The sequence below is a fragment of the Falco cherrug genome, chromosome 6 (genome assembly GCF_023634085.1).
Source record: "Falco cherrug isolate bFalChe1 chromosome 6, bFalChe1.pri, whole genome shotgun sequence".
Lineage (NCBI taxonomy): Eukaryota > Metazoa > Chordata > Aves > Falconiformes > Falconidae > Falco > Falco cherrug.
The window spans coordinates 10525832-10544244 of NC_073702.1; the positions used below are offsets into that span (position 1 = coordinate 10525832).

Genomic DNA, 18413 nt, shown 5'->3' on the forward strand with positions numbered 1-18413 from the left:
CAATGTCACAAGTGCTCCTTTACTCAGGAATGCATTTCTTGGACTACTTCATCATAAACAAAAAGACTCATGAAATTCTGAGAAGCAACTTAGGTTTTCCCAGCCTTTGATGGGACTTGAAAGTGAAGGTGCTCTTGAGAAATAACAACATATGTAGTACCCTTATATTTTTATATATACACATAATTTGATTCCTATGCAGTAAAAGGAAAGTTGTAAAGGTTAAAGGCCTGTTTGACCTTAGCTGTGACGTTCTGTGTGATGTCCTCTATAGCTCTGGTACTGCTGTCATGGTGCCTACCTGGAGCAGTTGTACTGGTGATGGAGAGTAATTATGAGATCAGGTGGTGGTACGGCCATACCTCAGCTAGTGCAGGGTGTGTAGGCTCACCACTGCCACGCTGCGCTTTCTCTAACAAGTCTTGCAGCCAGTTGCCTGCTGGCTTACATCCAGACAACTTCAGTGACTCTACATCACATTCCCTGTGCTTTTATTTCTAAGTTGCAGAGTAAGCTGGAGGAGCTGGCAGGCTGGGATAAGTCCCCTCTGGGGATCACTGGTGGACACAGGTGCTGCTGGTGACTATCATGAGGCAGTGTATGTTGTATATGTCACCTTGTCTTAGTGTTCCAGCCTAACTTAAGATTTTTTTTCAAGATGAGGTTGGTCAGGTGCTGGAACAGGTTGCCCAGAGAAGTTGTGATGTCTCTGTCCTTAGAGATGTCCCAGATGGAAGTAGAGCAGGCCCGGTGCAACCTGCTCTAACTGGACCTGCAGGGGGCTGAACTAGACATCTCCAAGGTCCTTTCCAACATCAGCCATTCTGTGGTTTTATGATGCAGCACACTATGGAGGACACCACATGTTTCCTGACTTTGCTTGCACCAGGGCAAGATGTAATGGCTTAGACTGGGACCAGCTCTGTGGCATCCTCTGGGCATTCCCTTTAACACATCCCTTGCCAGGCAGGGACACTAGCAATGCCCTCAGTCAAGCTCTGGTTTTCTCATGGTACATTATATTTCTGGCTGCTGGTTTTTGGCTGCCAAATTTGTGATGGGCAGAGGTAATGCCTTGAGGTCTCTGGTGTGGCCAGGAGTCCACTGCACAGCTGCTGTGATTGTGTGTGGTTGGACTTCATGAGACAGGTGATGTCTTCTGGCCTGGATCCCCAGTGTCCCCTCCCTTCTTCATGTCACATCTGTACAAAGCTGACTGCTATAAACTCACAGCTGCCTTCCTAATATAAATATTAGGATCCTCTTGATGTCCCTGAAATTTCTGCTCTGAGCTGAGACCAGGAAAACATAGATGAAGGAAGATGTGTCATTTGCAGTTCCAGGCTAGCCTAAGAGTGCCATTACGGATGAAAGAAGAGCCAGAGCAGATAGGGGACATCTAGGTGGGCTGTGGATTTGGGAGGGGTGGGGGTTAGAAATAGAGTGCAGAGGTGAGGATGAGCCTAGAACTGAACAGTGGGTACGGTGGGACTGGTGTGAGCTGTGCAACGAGCTCAGAGCCCAGAGCCAGCCAGGTCGGGGTGTGTGACCAGATATCCTCCTGCAGAGCCAGCAGTGTCGCAGGGCAGAGCCTTGCTCTCAGCTGCTGATCACAGTCAAACCCGTCTGTCAGCAGATAGTTTTGAAACTTGCTTGCGAAGTACTCTGTGGCTTTCTAGTATCAAACTGCCTCGAGGCTGACAGCCTGCTATTGCTATCAATTATTTTACTAACTCAGAGTGTAGATTTTTATGCAGGCAATCTAAAGATCTGAACTCTTCAGATGATCTCCCTAAAGCACCAATATAATGCCACATCATTAAACTTCGATGCTGGACATCTATTTTAGTGTTTACCATTGTGCATGTAATTTCCTCTTTTTAAAGAATATGTATCTTTACCAGAACAGTTACTAAGACTGCAAAGAGCACAGTAAGTAGAGTAAGCAGAATATTTGTCCTCTTGATGCGTGTAATGATTTTAAACTGCATAATCAAACACAAGTTTTGTATAGAAACATTTCCTCTGACACTGGAAAAATAGAAACATATTGAGATGCAACAGCTTCGTGCACAGGAGGCAATGATTTCTCTGTAGAACCTCAACTTCATCTCTTGGAAAGTATTTAGTAAATGAGGTAGGGGAATATAAAAAGGGAGAGAATGATTAAGGCTGGTATATGTTTCCCTGGAAAATGTGACTCTACCTACCCCTGTTGAGTTTGTGTGACGGATTTCCTACATGGTGCTAGTTAAGTCATGTGAAGCTAATTTACATGGGTTGTGAAAGTTTTTCATTCTAAGACTGATTCTCATTTTGAGGAGCTTGCTGGAGATCTGGGCTCAGACGTTCAGGAGCCTGGAGCATCCGCTCCTGGGCTGGAGGCAGATGGGGCTGTGATCTGAGCACACGCGGCACCCACCCTGCAGCACTCTGAAAACCACATCCTATGTACCCTGGAGCAGGTGTCCCAACAAAAACCCTGGTCCCTTTGTGCTTCTATCTCACACGCAGAAATGAACAATTCCGTTCTCAGCAGAGTCTGAAGAGTGTGTGGTAAATAGGGCCTCGAATAAAAAGCATAAAATCAATCATTAAGCCACTGCTTTTCAAATGAGCACTGTCCAGCCTGTATGCTAAATGAGGTGAGGGTCCTAAGGAAAAATAAATAACAGAAGGACATGAAGTTAGATAGTTGCTCAAAAATGTAAATACAACACTGGTCCTTATTTTTTGGGTAATAATATTTGACATGATATGATTTCAGTGGGTTTGGATATTACAAGCTTCTTAAGAAAAGAGGAAGGTGAACAGGAAGGGGAAGAGGAAAGAAAAGGTGAAGGAGAAAGGGAAGGGGAAGGGAGAAGGAAGAGTAGTTTGTAGTTCCCCTTGCAAAGCCTCGAAAAGTGACCGTGGGCAATCTAGAGAATCATTAGGCAGACAGAAGGAACCCCCAAATTCTTTTATGCTGGTTTGGGAACAAAAGGGCTGATTTAGGACCTCTTTAATGCAGGGAGCTAGCAGAATGGTGCTTTTCAGACCTCACGCAGACTCTCAGCCGTGCTACTATGCATGAATTTTCAAAAACAAATATGCGCGTATATTAAATCCACAGGGGATTTTCTTCATGTATTGATGCCTTTATCAACTGATCTGAAGATCAGCCAGCGCCTACCAACAGTAGCGCTGTCACTTCAAACACCGGGAAGACAAGAGAAAAGCAACAGGAACTTTCCTTGAGCCAGAGGAATGAATTGGCAGCTCGGACTGGGAAGCGTTGCTTTTGTGCATCCCAGTTCAGCTCACAGCAAGCAACCCGCAAGGGTTCTCGGCGATCAAACTGTTAGTTCTTAATCGTTAACCTATAAACTGCAAGCCCGCAGGGGGCTGTCAATAATAAACTCCGGGAAAGTGGTGCCACAGGGAAGCGCTGGCAGACGCGACCCGCCACGCCAGCGGGACCCCCGCACCCCTCCTGCCCGGCCGCGGCGCGGCGGCGGCTCCACCCCTTCCCCGGCCCGGGGGAGCGCACGATGCCGCGGCCCCGCCGCCCGCTGCCGGCCCCGCCGCCGGCCCCGTGCCGTGCGCGGGGGACACGGCAGCGCCCCAGCCCCAGGGCGCCGGCCCGCCGGCGGAGCGGCTCGGCCGGCGCGGGTCGGCTCGGGTCGTGCCGCGGAGTTTTCCTTTTTTATTATTTTTTGGTAGCTTAGGGGGGAAAAAAAAGTCTAATTATAAGGTAAGGTAATGGAGGGGATTTTTAGTGTTGACTCTGAGCCGTGCTAATTGTTCTTGTACGTGCACGTCACTGGTTAAGCGAACGCACCGCGCACAGGCGTAGGCGCCGGCGGGGGGCTGGAGAGGGGCGTGCGGCCGGGGGGCGGGATGCCGGGGGGGGCGGGATGCCCGGGGGGGGGGGGGCGGGATGCCGGGGGGTGGGCGGGATGCCCGGGGGGCGCCCGCCGCCCTGGCTCGGCTCCGGCCGGGCTGGTCGGGGCAGAGCGGCGCGGCGGGGCTGGGGCGGCCCGGAGCTGATGTTCCCGTCGGGCTGGAGCCCTGGAAGGTGCACCTGGGGGGGCTGGGCTGCGGGGCTGCCTCGCCCGGACAGCGCATCCAGGGGTCAGGGAAGGATAACCGCAGCTCGGAGACAGGTTTGAAAAATTTCAGCCCTCAGCTGAGCGCTGCTGCTTCCTTCTCGCACAGATGCTGTTTGCATGCTTTCTGCTCGTCCCCCTTCCCCTCCTCCGACCTGCGAAATTAATGTGGATATCTTAACTGGGGGGGGGGGGGGGGGGGCTGGAAAAAAGTGCCTGTTGGATTGTAATACTGGTTGATAGCTTGAACAGGTTTTGTTCTTAAAGATCTTTGGTGCTTTTCTTCTGTGACCAAGGTGCTGGAAAGGTGCTGGGACACTGAATTTCCTAAGTGTCCCTGTTCCAAAATACTGCCTTTAGTCACTGTTCGGTTGAAGTAAGACGGTTTAAACACAAATTAACTGTTTTAGCAAACCAGATTTTAATTTTTTCAAAATCAGAGTTAGAAACAAAAGGAGGAGAAAAAATTGTTGCGGAAGACAAGCAATGTGTCCTCCAAAGTAAAGAAAATGTTTTCTTTCTTGCAGGATAATTTGGGAACTGTTGTGTAGTTGTGAAGTAGCAAGAATATTAATTTGCTTTTGATATAATTTGATACAACCACTTTTTAAAAGTGAATTCAGCAGTGAAGGATATGAAGTTTTTTACGCTTCCAATTTTGTATAGGAGGTAGCCATAAAAATTTGGCTTTATGAGTTCCTAGAGCTGGTAACATTTATTTTCCCCACAAGTTTTTTATTTGTTTTCAGAGTTGACCCTGTGGTAAACTGAACAGCAATTCGGGAAGTTCTGTAGCAAGGTCATTCAAACATTTGTCTCTGTTCCTTGCCTTTAGAGATTAATGGATAGAAAGGAGAGAGTAACACAGATGTGCTTTATTCTTTTGCTTCCCGTGGGATCTGATCTGATTTGCATCTTTCTTCTCTTAGTTGAGACGGATGTGAGGGAAGGACTGAAGCTGATGATTTGAAAGTGTTACCTAATTTTGAATTGACCAGCTGGAGTGTTAGCCCTGATTGTTTTGCTTCCTAGAGAGCATGACTACCTTTTGGCTCTCTTTGGTTTTAGCTGAGACTGTAAGTGCTCAGACTCAGTGAAATTCAGCCTCTGAGTATCTCACCCTGGCCCCAAACACAGAAGCACGCAGAAATAGTCCTGACATATGGAGGATTTCCCAGTGGCTGCAGAAATAATCTTCAAAATCAGCTGTTGTACATTAAACAGGAGAAAAAAAAAAAAAAAGGGAACTCCTTTATTAAGTTAAACCACCTCTTGCTGGTTTTCATTGTCCAGGGATTCTAGTGAGCAGCCTCTCAAATCACTTAATGGGCAGCAGCTTTCTAGCTACCACTAGGAAGTTGTCCAGTCTCTGTAACTCTGCATATGCAGTAGCAAACTCTTTAGGGTTGAAATGGAAAGACGAGTTTGTGAAGGCTTTTGCTCTCCCAGTGCTTCCTTGGGATTGCTGAGTGAGTGGCAGGAATGCTGTTGGCCTCTCGGGGAGGAAGCAGCCTTCATCAGCCCTCAGTCAGCTCATCCCTAGAGTGACTAGGTCCTCGTTAAAGTGCTTCTCTTAACCCCTACTTATTGGCCATCCACAAAATAGGACAGAAGTAATTACATCCCATCGCAACAAACGTTTTGGAATCTAAATGGCAGAAAAAGGTACTACAGGAGCAGTATGTCCGAGATGGCTTTGTGCTAAAGCAGCAACGAGGAGCTCTGTGGACCTCCAGGCTGTGAGGTCCTTCCAGAGACCTTACCTGCTTCCCTCCTTCCCACCCGCTTCCTTCTACCTGCAGTTCCTCTTGCTGCCCTGGTTTGACAGCAGGGAAAATAGCTCTCCACCTCTCTCCAGATTGCCCTCCACATTAGCCTCTCTCCTGCTAGCGCTTCATTAAACACTGACAGACGCCTTGGGAAGCTTGGCTTAGTCTGTTTGCAAAGCAGGAAGCTAAACCAGGCCAACGCAGCTGAAACACGGTGCCAAAATGTTCACACATTTGCAGACCACAGGGGCAGCTCATGTCCTTTCAGGTCATCCTCTGGCTTGCCCTGCCTAATCAGCGTTTCTTTGCATAAGTGAGTGCTTATTTCTATGCTAGAGATGGAAGAGGTGGCATGAGCATTTGTGATGTTTTCTCATCTTGATGGAAGTACAAATGGAAAGGGCAATGCAAACACTGGTATAATTTTCAGTACATGTTTTGGGGGCTTTTCATTTGTGCCTGCTCTGTTTGAATGTAAATTTTTTTGAAAGTAAAATTTCTGAAGTAAATGCTTTTTTTGAGGGGAGAGGTGGTTTTTTGGAAGTCACTGAGCATCTTTCCCTTGATAACCGAAACTTCTTTGTATTTTCTGAAAATACTGTAAGCCACTTTGGAGAATGGCTTCTCATATCAGCTATCAGTGCTAAGCAGGGGTTTTATAGTTCCCAATTTGCCACATTTATTGTATTTCAAATGTAGTTATGAAGTTTATGATCCTTCAGAAGGCAAGAAAATGTCTCTTGGCCACTATTTGTAATATCTTTTGCAAATGTAGATGAGAACTAATGCTTGATTTTAGCTGAAGTCTTGCTGCTGCTACTGCTTTTACCATCTACAAATGAAATCTCATCTAAAATCCAGTAATGCACATTGGGGCTCTCCTGGTATGAAATTACTGCAGCGTCTTTCAAAAACACAAAAACATTATTTCCCAGCTGTAAGTTATAATTATAATTTGCATTGAAGTCTTACTGTGGCCTGAGAAGAGACACTGTGAAAATGGACTGTGGGGTTCCGCCTTTGCATCTCAGTGACTGAACTTGACATATGCAGAAATAAAACAGGAGACACAATGTATGTGGTTAAGCAGAGCCTGTAGCTTTATTGATTCAATAAATTGATGCAAGAAGCCCTTCAACCACTCTGCATGGAAGGAGGAGATACAGTTATCCATGTCCTCTGTCACCTGTCCTTCAAGACAGACTCAGGGACTTGCTTGCAGCAGACCAAAGCCCTGTCTGTGTTGGACATGTCTTCTCAATGTACCTAAAGTGCTGTTTTACAAACTGTGTCTATTCCGTAACCCGCAACTATCAGAAGTACATTGACACAATAACTGTGCTTTCTGGCAGCTGGCATGTCACTGGGGGAAGGAGGGGAAAAGTATGGTATTGGCTAGGTTTGCTTTAAGGAAAAATTGCCATCCAGATCTGAAGGAGTGATTAGTCCCAGCCTGAGCAAGGCAGTCAGACTGGTAGGACAAAGCACTGGAGTATAACCGTAATAAAAGCAGTGAAGCCACATCTCTGGAGGGAGAGGCTTCAGCAGCTATCAGCATCCTGTTGCACTTCTGATGATCAGTCTGAAGGTTGGAGGAAGGAAGGGTAAGCAGAAAGACCCTTTGCAATGAAATGCTTCAGCACAAACCCAAAGAAAGGAGGACACGGAGGGCCTGGTTACTGCCCGTCCACTCTCACCTTCCTCCTTGCTGGCTGCTTCCAGCACACCATTTATGAAGGATGTTAAAACTAAGTCCATAGTTGCACTTCCTCCACTCCGGGGCCTGCCTGCTCTGCAGGCTGAGATTGGTTGGTGAAAGTCTTCTCGCTCCTTACTCCGTGTGCTGCCCAGCATGGCTGTGAACAGCTAACGCTGCAGGCTGTGGAAGGATGCAGGAGACGCAGCTCCCTGATGCAGCAGGGACCATGCAAACTTGCATCAGTAGCTTTTGTAGTCCAGTGTCCTTCCCCATGCCAGTCAGACATCTTCCTTTGTGGTACAAAATCAGGGAACAGCATTGTCCTGGGATGTTTGGTTTTAACTGAGGCAGTTAACAGTTTGCACATAGTCATACCTAAAGCTTTGCTATTTTATTTATCTAATATACTGCAAGGGGGAGTGTGATCATCTTGAACGCTGGAAAGCTGTGGGCACCTGTTCTTCAAATACTGTGGGGAGGACAGATAGCAAGGAAAGGGAGAGACCGTCTGGATCCTCATGGCAGCAGAAGACCGTGTGTTCGGGGAATGACTCGGGCTGCATGTTTTGATATGATATGCGTGGTAACCCGTGCGGAAAAGGTGCTGCACAGACCTCAGCAGTGCTCTCCACAAAGGAGCAGGCAGCATGGTCCCCCTTTCTGCAGGGAACTGGAGCAGATCTGCCTGTTTCCCTGCGGTGATCCGGATACCGAGCCCCTCAGACACACTGGTGAATGCAAGTTATCCAATTGTATCCAAATTATTTCTCCCCATCTCTAAAAGACCCCAAACCAAGACAGCAAATACAGGGACTGGACTGGGAGTACCAAACTGTTGGCTTGTCGGTGTTTTGACTGTATCTAGCCCCACATTTCATTATTAAAGATTTTGGTTTGGTTTGTTTTTCTTTTCTTTTTTGCTTATTTTGATCCTGAATGCAGGTGCTTTCAACCCCTTGACAGTCCAGAGTGCAGTTGCTCTGGATAACACGTTGCAGACACACGTGCTGTGAATCTGAGGTGCTTTTAGTATTGCATCAGAGCCCATGCAGGTCTGCGTTACTTCACACTCCTTAAAGTAAGCATTAGCAGCAGCAGTCCGATGAGAAGCCCGATAATACATCAGTTGTGAGGGTCAAGAGGGGACAACATCAATTCCATTTTAACCACTGAGGTAGGAGAGTTCTACAAGGATGGAAAAGCTTAAACTCAGCTTTATTTTAGTAACAGAAGTAACACTTCTGAAAAGGTGTAGATTTTGTTTATTACTTTGGCATCTGCACTTATTTGGATGCTGTTTTCCCATCCATCCCTCCCAGAATCGGATTTTAGAAGCGGTTTCCCTGGACGTGGAAAACAGAAGTATTGTCAGGTATCTCCTGTGAAAGTTCACTTGTCAAATCTTAGGCAGTCTAGTTTCACCGTGTAAAAGCTGAGGCAGGATAAAATGCTGCATGGTGCTTCCTACCTTGTTCAGCACGGACTTGTTAGTAAATTCATCTCCACGTATTGGCACAGTTACAGTGCTTTGGTTTTGCATGTCCCAGAGGGGCCAGGCCAGATATTCCCCACTGTCACCTCTCCTGCTAGGTACAGCAAGGCAGTTGACAGTGCTAATGTGCTTTCTTCTCCTGTTGCTCAGTCTTATCCATGGCATTTCTTTGTCTTAGTGTAACAGGTATCTGGGCTTTTTTTCAGCGGCTTTCTTGGCAGTATTCCCTAGTAGACTCCCAGGTAATCATGGGGGCCGTGTGTGGCCAGTGAATTGTTTTGTACTCTGCTTAGCAGCTTGGCTGGTCCGTACCACCTGTAGCAACTGCTAAGTGAAAATCACACGTGTCCATTATGAACAGCCTAGGAATTCAAATTCATAGGCAGTTTTGTGAGCATCTCTAGATAGGCTTTCAAGGGGCAAGACTGTTAAAAAGAAAACAAAGTGCTGTCTTCTGTTTTTTGAATTTATAGGGGTCACCTTAAAATTTTCCTGTGGGACAAGGGAGGCTGGAAACGTTCTGTTTTGAAGATCTCGTATTCTTGTATATATGTTTATGACTTTGGGAGATGGGTCATTTAGAGCACCACCAGATTAGGGCACACTGTTCTGTCATGGCAAAGTAATATTTTGTGGAAAGGTGCATACTATTTCTTTAAAAATGTAGCCTGGGAGAGATGAGGGAGAATTCTTGGCAGAACCTTTTGCATGAAGCAGTGTGATAGAACAGCCACGGAATATATTGCATGCTAATAAAGTTCCTTCTTCAGTGGGAAAAGTGCATGCTTTGTGAGTGGCAGCGCGTCTTTTACCTTTTGACATTCTAACTTGACCCATAATGAGGCATCCACCAGCATGCCTTTTCAGTCCTTTCCAAAGAGCTGCCAAAACTAAAGAGATTTTTTTGAGAATAATCTGTGACCCAGCAAGGTTGGCTGTGAGGTTTGTTTGTTTTTCTCTCTCCTGCTGGTTCCTGCTATTCTCTTACTCCCACATCCTACCCGACTCTTGTTTTCAAATGCATTCTTCAGCCTTCTCCTTCCCTACCTACTGCATCCTGTGTTCTGCTTTCTGACTTCCTTCTCTTTTCTTATAGCTTTTATTTCCAGTTCCTGTTCATTCTGGTCCCCGAGGAGCAAGGAGTGAAACATTAACAGTTGCTGGAGGACCAAGTTAATATGGCTGTTAGGAGTTTAGATTTCAGGTGAGGGCTCCGGGAGACATCCTTTGTGTATGACACTGTGCCCCGGAGCTCTTTGCACCACTTCATTGCTGGGGCAGCAGAGAGGATTTTATGTCTGTGCTTCCTCCACTACCATCTACAGTCCAGCATTTCAAATAAAAATACTGAGAAGAGTAAATCTTTGCTAAGATATGGATGTTCCAGTTATTGCAAGTTAGTTAACAGGTGGTAAATTGGTTTGCTATTATCACTTCGCTGTGTGTCTCAGTTACAAAGAAGTTGAAAAGCTTCAGATGTAGGATAAGCAAAGCAAGTGGATTTGCATCGTCACGTGTATCTTGATAGGGTATATGGGAGTTATAGGTACTTTGGCAGTGGTTTGAAAAACATGTCATTTCACGGTAAATTCAGAGCGCGTACCTGTGTCTTTTCTAAGTCGTATTGCTACTTTTATAGTAAGGCTCTTACATTAGTAGAGGATATATCCCTGTGTTATCTGTACCTCTTTGTCAGCTAAGGATCACCATCCTCAGAAATCTGTGCTTAACAACATGTGCAAACTTCCTGTGCTGATGTCCACATATCCTGAATACAAATCACAGATATAAAATACTTCTATTACTAGTAATTTCTCCATTTAAATGTTGCATGGGTAAGGCTGTAAAATGTCGTTCTTTATTATCTTTCTGAGGATACACCTAATTTGAGTATTGCGAGCTTTTATATTGGCTGAAAATACAGCTTTGCAGACTATATAAAAAAAGAGTGTTTTCCAGCTGAGGTTTTCCAAAGGTTTGATTAGTCGGACCCTTGCAGTCCACAAAATCTACTGCTGTAAATGGAAATGTGCCTGGAAGAAGAAACTTTTGCACATCATAGTCACTCTGCTGGCAAATTTATCTTCCTGCTAATTTCTTATGCCTGTGATGCCCAGATGGTTTTCAATTGTGTGCTAATGTAATCTTCCGTCCTGCTGGTTTATTTATAACCAGGATTGATCCATTTATGTGTGGCTGCATATATCAATTAGTTTTCATTTTTTGTATTATTTTACTCATTTTTGTGTATGCAAGACATAAGGAGGAATCCACCTTGTAAAACAACTTTGGTATAAATGGATTGGTGAGTAGATATACACCTGTCCTGTTGGGATATTACATACTTTTACCAACATCATCCTAACAGAGAAATAAATGTAAATGTATCAAACCCCCATGTATTTGTTATCCACACAGGTATAAAATTTCACTGCTTTTCAGAATTCTAGATGATTTTATGTCATTTTCAGTTAACTTTTGTAATGTAAAATATTTGGGTTTGGAACGTAACTGTAGTTGGTAGTTATTTCTTGAGAGACTACTTAGGTTATTACCAAAAAAAAAAAAAAAAAAAGGTTATTTTAAAAATTGAGAAATACACACATACACACACACACATATATTAGTTTAATGCATCTCTTCTATGTTTCAGGTTGAAAAAACTTCTTGAGCAGGAGAAGATCTATCAAGCCCGGAAGGAGAAGGAACATACAAAGCGGCTCAATAAGCTAAGAGAAGAACTAGTCAAGCTCAAATCATTTGCACTCATGCTAGTAGATGAAAGACAAATGCATATTGAACAACTTGGTCAGCAAAGCCAGAAAATACAGGACTTAAACCAAAAGCTAAAGGAAGAAGAAGAAAAACTTAAAATTATCAGTGCAAAAACAAAAGAAGATGGACAAAACCTGATGAAGTTAGAGGCAGAACTTGAACACAAAACATCATCATTTTCTCAAGAACATGAGGAGATGACTGCTAAACTGGCTAATCAAGAGTCACATAATAGACAGCTGAGGCTTAAGCTAGTGGGGTTGACTCGCAGAATAGAGGAGCTAGAAGAAACTAACAAAAATCTTCAAAAAGCTGAGGAGGAACTTCAAGAACTAAGAGATAAAATAGCAAAAGGGGAATGTGGGAACTCTAGCTTAATGGCAGAAGTTGAGAACCTCCGCAAGCGTGTGCTTGAAATGGAGGGGAAGGATGAAGAGATCACAAAAACTGAATCCCAGTGTAAAGAGCTGAAAAATAAACTGCAAGAGGAAGAGCACCATAGCAAAGAGCTGAAACTTGAAGTGGAAAAACTGCAGAAAAGAATGTCAGAGTTAGAGAAGCTGGAAGAGGCTTTCAGTAGAAGTAAGTCTGAATGCACCCAGCTACACTTAAACTTGGACAAAGAAAAGAGTTTGACTAAGGATTTGATAAATGAGTTGGAAGTGGTGAAGACTCGAGTGAAAGACCTTGAAGCATCAGAAAGTAAGTTGGAAAAGGCTGAAATAAGCTTAAAAGATGACCTTACGAAGCTGAAGTCATTTACTGTAATGTTAGTTGATGAACGAAAAATTATGATGGAAAAAATAAAACAGGAGGAAAAAAAGGTTGAGGGTCTAAACAAGAATTTTAAAGTTGAACAAGGGAAAGTTATGGATGTAACAGAGAAACTGATAGAAGAAAGTAAGAAATTTTTGAAATTGAAATCTGAAATGGAAGAAAAAGTATCTGGTTTGACAAAGGAAAGGGATGAGTTAATTGGCAAACTGAGAAGTGAAGAAGAAAAATCCTCTCAACTAAGCTGTAGAGTTGACCTGTTAAAGAAAAGAATTGATGGTATGGAGGAAGTAGAACGAGAAATTACGAGAGGTAGAACCAGGAAAGGACCAGAGCACGGCTGTCATGAGGACAACAAGATTAAAGAACTTACCATTGAAATTGAAAGACTGAAAAAACGTCTCAAACAATTGGAAGTGGTTGAAGGAGATTTGATGAAGACAGAAGATGAATATGATCAACTAGAGCAGAAATTTAGGACTGAGCAAGACAAAGCTAACTTTCTTTCTCAGCAGCTGGAGGAGATAAAACTCCAGATTGCCAAAACCAAAGCAATAGAAAAAGGTGAAGCGGTGAGCCAGGAGGCAGAGCTGAGGCACAGGTTTCGTCTGGAAGAGGCTAAAAGTAGAGATTTGAAAGCAGAAGTTCAAGCTCTTAAGGAAAAAATCCATGAGCTGATGAACAAAGAAGACCAGCTTTCTCAGCTCCAAGTTGATTATTCAGTTCTGCAGCAAAGGTTTATGGAAGAGGAGAATAAAAGCAAGAGCATGGGGCAGGAGGTGCTGAACCTAACAAGAGAGCTGGAGCTTTCTAAGCGTTACAGCCGTGCTCTGAGGCCTAGCATAAATGGACGAAGAATGGTCGATGTTCCTGTGACGTCCACTGGTGTGCAGACAGATGCTGTGAGCAGTGAAGCAGCAGAAGAAGAAACTCCTGCAGTGTTTATAAGGAAATCCTTCCAGGAGGAGAATCACATCATGAGCAATCTACGACAGGTAGGTCTGAAAAAACCCATGGAGCGTTCTTCAGTGCTGGAGAGATACCCTCCAGCAGCGAATGAACTTGCAATGAGGAAATCTTGGATACCATGGATGAGAAAGAGGGAAAATGGGGCTCAGGCAACGCCTGATAAAGGAGCCCGGACCCACAGTAGTTCAGCGCATCCTGGGGAGGTTGTCCTTTCACCAAAGCAGGGTCAGCCTCTTCATATTCGGGTGACACCAGATCATGAGAACAGCACAGCTACTTTGGAGATAACCAGTCCAACCTCAGAGGAATTTTTTTCAAGTACCACTGTCATTCCTACTTTGGGAAATCAGAAGCCACGAATAACTATCATTCCCTCTCCAAATGTTATGCCACAAAAAGGAAAAGGCAATGAAAGTCCCATGGGCCCTGATCGTTCTATGTCTCCAGTCACTATAACAACATTCTCCAGGGAAAAGTCCCCAGAGGGAGGGAGAGCACCCTTCGCTGACAGACCTGCATCACCAATTCAGATTATGACAGTATCAACATCGGCAGCACCGGCAGAAATCTCTGTCTCTCCACAGTCGCAAGATATGACCATGGGAAGGGCTGTCTTCAAAGTAACACCAGAAAAACAAACCGTCCCAACTCCAATCCGCAAGTACAACGCCAATGCCAACATTATTACGACAGAAGACAACAAAATCCACATCCACTTAGGTTCCCAGTTTAAACGGTCCCCCAGTGCTGCACCCGATGGTGCAAGTCCTGTCATAACAGTCAGACCGGTGAACATAGCAGCAGAGAAAGAAGTTGTGACTGGTACTGTCCTTCGATCGCCCCGGAACAACCTGTCCTCGCGACCTGCAGCAAGCAAGGTGACAAGTACTATCACTATAACACCTGTTACAACGTCTTCCACCCGAGGAACACAATCAGTGGTAAGCAGCATCGTCTCATGATGTAGTCTTGATGGTAAGGAGAAGGGCAACTACAGTTGCGGCTTGAGATGCCAGCAGGGAAAATGGATGGAGTGAGGAGAAACTCTTGATTTCCCGACATTTGTTTTAGATATGAGCTTAACCATAAAATCAAAATTTGCCGGATTCATATATTTTTGTGCCAGTGTTGGACACTGTTATACTTCTGGCATTTTCTCCCAAAGGATTAACTTTCAAAGGAAGTCCCTTCAAAGTTCCTTTGAAGTTATTTTCATAATGGTAATCCTGTAAAATTGCAAGTGAGAGACAGAGAGGGTCAAAGAATGATGAAGGTGACAGAGCAGGAAACTTTCTGTTACTGGTGAGTGCAGTTTCTGACTTCTGAAAATACTTAGAATGATTTTTGGCCCAGCTGATGGGTCTTTAGAGTGTGATCATGCAGGCTGGTATTTCTTTGGTATAATCCCATCGTAGTTATAATTTAATTAGTATCCACTATAATACTGAACTCCAAAGGAATAAATAGGTAGACATGGTATCATTGCTGACAGTGCCAAGCCCCTTTCAGCCAGCGAACAGTAAATCTCTTTCTGAATCTGAAATTCTCGACTTCTTTGAGTGCGGCATTACAACAGTGCTTCATCTAACATATTTTTGCTAACATATTGTGCCTCTGTGGTGGTACCCTGGCTGCTTTTTTGTACTTTAATCAGGCTTTCAGCTATGTCTTTAAACATATTGGACAATTATTTATTGATAGTCCTCCCCTCAGGTTTATTACTGGACATGGTTTTGCATTGCTTTACTTGGAAATACCCTGGGAAAGAAGAATTTAACCAAAATAGAAAACCAGCAGTACTGTATTAGTCCAAAAGCTTATTTAGCTACACAGAGCCTGCAGCAGATGCTTAAGGGAAGATTATTTTGGGTAAACACACAGTAATGTTTCCCTCAGCGTCTGTTCTCAGTTTTTGGCAATAGGTGGGTATTTCTTTCTGAAGCAGGGCCTGTAGCCACATCTTTGTGTTTAATAGACCGTGGCGGAGTTTTCTTCTATTTATTCTTCTAATTACTTTTTGAACTCATTTATACTGTTGTTTCCACAACATCAGGGGGCAGTGAATTCAGTTGTGGGCTCTGGGAAAAATGCTCTTTTGTTTGATACCTTTTATGCAATACCTTCATTGGTTACAGCCTCTTTCTTGTATCTTGACAAATACTGAATAGTCATCCCCTGTTCATTTGTCTGTGCTGCTCAGGAGTCTGGAGACCCCCACAACACGTCTCGTTCAGCCATTTCTTTCCAAGCTGAAATGTCAAAGTGTATTTAAGATACACTTCCACACTTCTGGAGAGAGACTGCCATGCCCATTTAAGCCCTCTAACTTAAGGAAACTTGCATTCATCATACAGATCTATTTGGGTTTGCACATGTGCTCTCTCTCTCTCTCTCCCCACATATATAATGTGTATACTGTACTGTACAGTGTTTTCCTAGAGACAACTGTTCATTTTTTAAAAAGTCTTGAATTAATTCATTTACAAACTCCTTTGTCTCTCAGAAGCTTGGAAAACTTTTCTTTTTTAAGAGTTCCTCATTCTTTTTTACTAGATGTCTGTCTCTACTGTGATGATGCGCTGAACCATGGCAGACAAAACTTTTTTGTTTTGTTTTCATCTAGCTAAAAAGTGGTTTCTTTCTTCACTTCATACTCCCTGACTTGGAATGTAAGGAAAATAGTTCAACCATAAGATTTACTTTTATCTTTTGCTCCCCTTTGTTTTTTAAGATCCCTAGTCCTTAGATGAGCAGGGAACTTCCAACAAGCCCAAATGTGCCTTTTCCTCCCTAACCCCTTGAAAAAAAACTCAGAAGTTGTGTATTCACCATCTGTTTTGCAAATGACTACTTTACAAACACATTTCAATACCCCTAGTCAGAAAAAAACAAGTTGTGACGATTTACTCAGTAACCCTAGAAGAAACCAACATCGATATAATTTTGAGCATTTAAGTCCACAAAATCAGAGAAGACAAACTGATACACAGCTGCTTTCTTAGCTTACTGATTTACTTCTTTTCTCAACTGTCCTCATACAAGATGCTTTGTGCAATGTACTAGTGCAGTGCCAAGCTACAAAGGGGAAAATAATTCTGAAATTCGAGCTTTCATCTGTTGCTATAACAAATCTGCAGTTACTGTTTTCATATTTGAAAACATTTAACTCTTCTTCCAATTCAAATTTTTAGTTACCTTCAGTACTGTGGTGAAGTTAATGTTAAGGTGGTGCACACAGGTTCAGCCTGAACTGTGATGTCTCCCTGCATATGTGAGTCCAAAACCAGACTGTGGTTTCTTGATGAACCATCGTGACTTTTGAATCCCACAAATCCCATGGATTAAGGGGTGTTACAGTTGTGTTTATTTGCACTCTAAAGTAGCTAGAGATTTATGTTCCTTTGATCCAAGTCCTCTTCCGAGTCTGCCACAGTTTTGATTTAGGTAAAATGAGACCCTGATCCAAAGAAAGACACAGGCACCTGAAGGAGAACATGGGAAATTTTTGAGCGCTTAGCCAAAAAGATGAACCGAAAAAGGCACCGGTCAGTGACTGTGTCTCCACTGGCTCGTAAACTTACTGGACCCAGATGTTTTGGAGGACTTCACGTTCTGCCTGCTGCACAAGCCCAGGGTTACCTAGCTGAGGACTGGCTTTGTCACACCGGTGCTGACACCCAGTGCAGTCCAGTCCCACAGGGGCCTCCACAGCAGGAGCTGGTGTGATGGAGACTGTTTGACCAGTTGGATTGAATTCAGCATTTAAGAGAATCATTGCCACTTGGATTAAAAAAAAAAATACAACCAAATCCTAAGCTCGTAACTGCCTTTTATATGATAGCCTATGGATTTGGGTAATTACCACAAGTAAAAAAAATGGATTTTGATGCTCCTTAGCTTGACTAGAGTCAAACCCATTCCCAGGGAAATACTTGGACTACCGTAACAGAGCTAGCAGATAGTTTTATTACTACAGATGGACCACAGCACAACCAAAAATTCCAGACTATGAGGCCAGAGAACATGCAGACTAAAATGAGCCTGAAACTGTAGCCTGGCTGTTAGCCCTGCCTGAGCACATTAGCCCAAGTCCCTGTTCCCAGGACAGTTCATATAGTTTACAGTAAAAAATTCACAGAATAAAAACAAATATTCTTGGGGGAAAAAACAACGGTGGTGCCTATATCCTTTATTTATTTATTTATTATTTTTATTTTTTATTATTGTTATTATTATTAAGGCTTTATATTTGGCTGTAGGATTGCTGGTAAATTTGGGTCTTCTTTGGCTACCAGGATGGGTGTCAGTCCTATAATGGCTTCATCCCCGTGCTCCCCACCTCCTACAAGCCTGGCATCCAGTGCCAGCTGTTCATGCTGCCAGGGTACACAGTGAAACTGGTGACATGCAAATCTGCAGGGAGCAGAGGGAATCCTGGCTGCAGCAGGGCCAGCACAGTGGCATGGCACCAACCGTGCAAAGCATTAGGTAACCGAGGCAGGAAGGCACAGCTGAAAAGCTGTTGGGTGCCAAAGCTAACTGGGCACACGTTAAAGCAGCTATAAGGCTACTTTCATCTGAGCAGCATTCAGTTTGAGGCCAGCATCTAAATTGAGCTCTTTGTAGGTGTCCCATATATGCCCTAAGCTTCTGTTAGAGTTACTAGAGATCCAGGGGTCAGCTCGCTTGCCTGTATAGAGGCGCGTGGTGCTGTCTGCATTCCCTATAGCAGTTGAGACAGGCTGGTAGTTCTAACACAGACCTGTACCTTTCTGCAGTGGAAGCTGACGGGATACCTCAAATGGCACAGCATGCCCAGAGCACTGAGCCCTGTGCGCTGGCAC

At 44.1% G+C, this 18413-nt stretch overlaps 1 protein-coding gene across 5 annotated transcripts in view; it reads left to right on the forward strand.

The window, feature by feature from the left end:
* The window catches only part of FILIP1 (filamin A interacting protein 1), a 109335-nt gene that overhangs the window by 78956 nt on the left and 11966 nt on the right, over positions 1-18413 (forward strand). For 3 of the 5 annotated variants that reach the window (XM_055713567.1, XM_027817110.2, XM_027817113.2), the window contains one exon: positions 11705-14510. In XM_055713567.1, the coding sequence (XP_055569542.1) occupies positions 11705-14510 (2806 nt within the window). Of the gene's footprint in view, positions 1-3550; positions 3737-3966; positions 4149-11704; positions 14511-18413 lie in introns of those variants that run through there. The other 2 variants (XM_055713569.1, XM_027817115.2) reach the window with 2 other exon arrangements.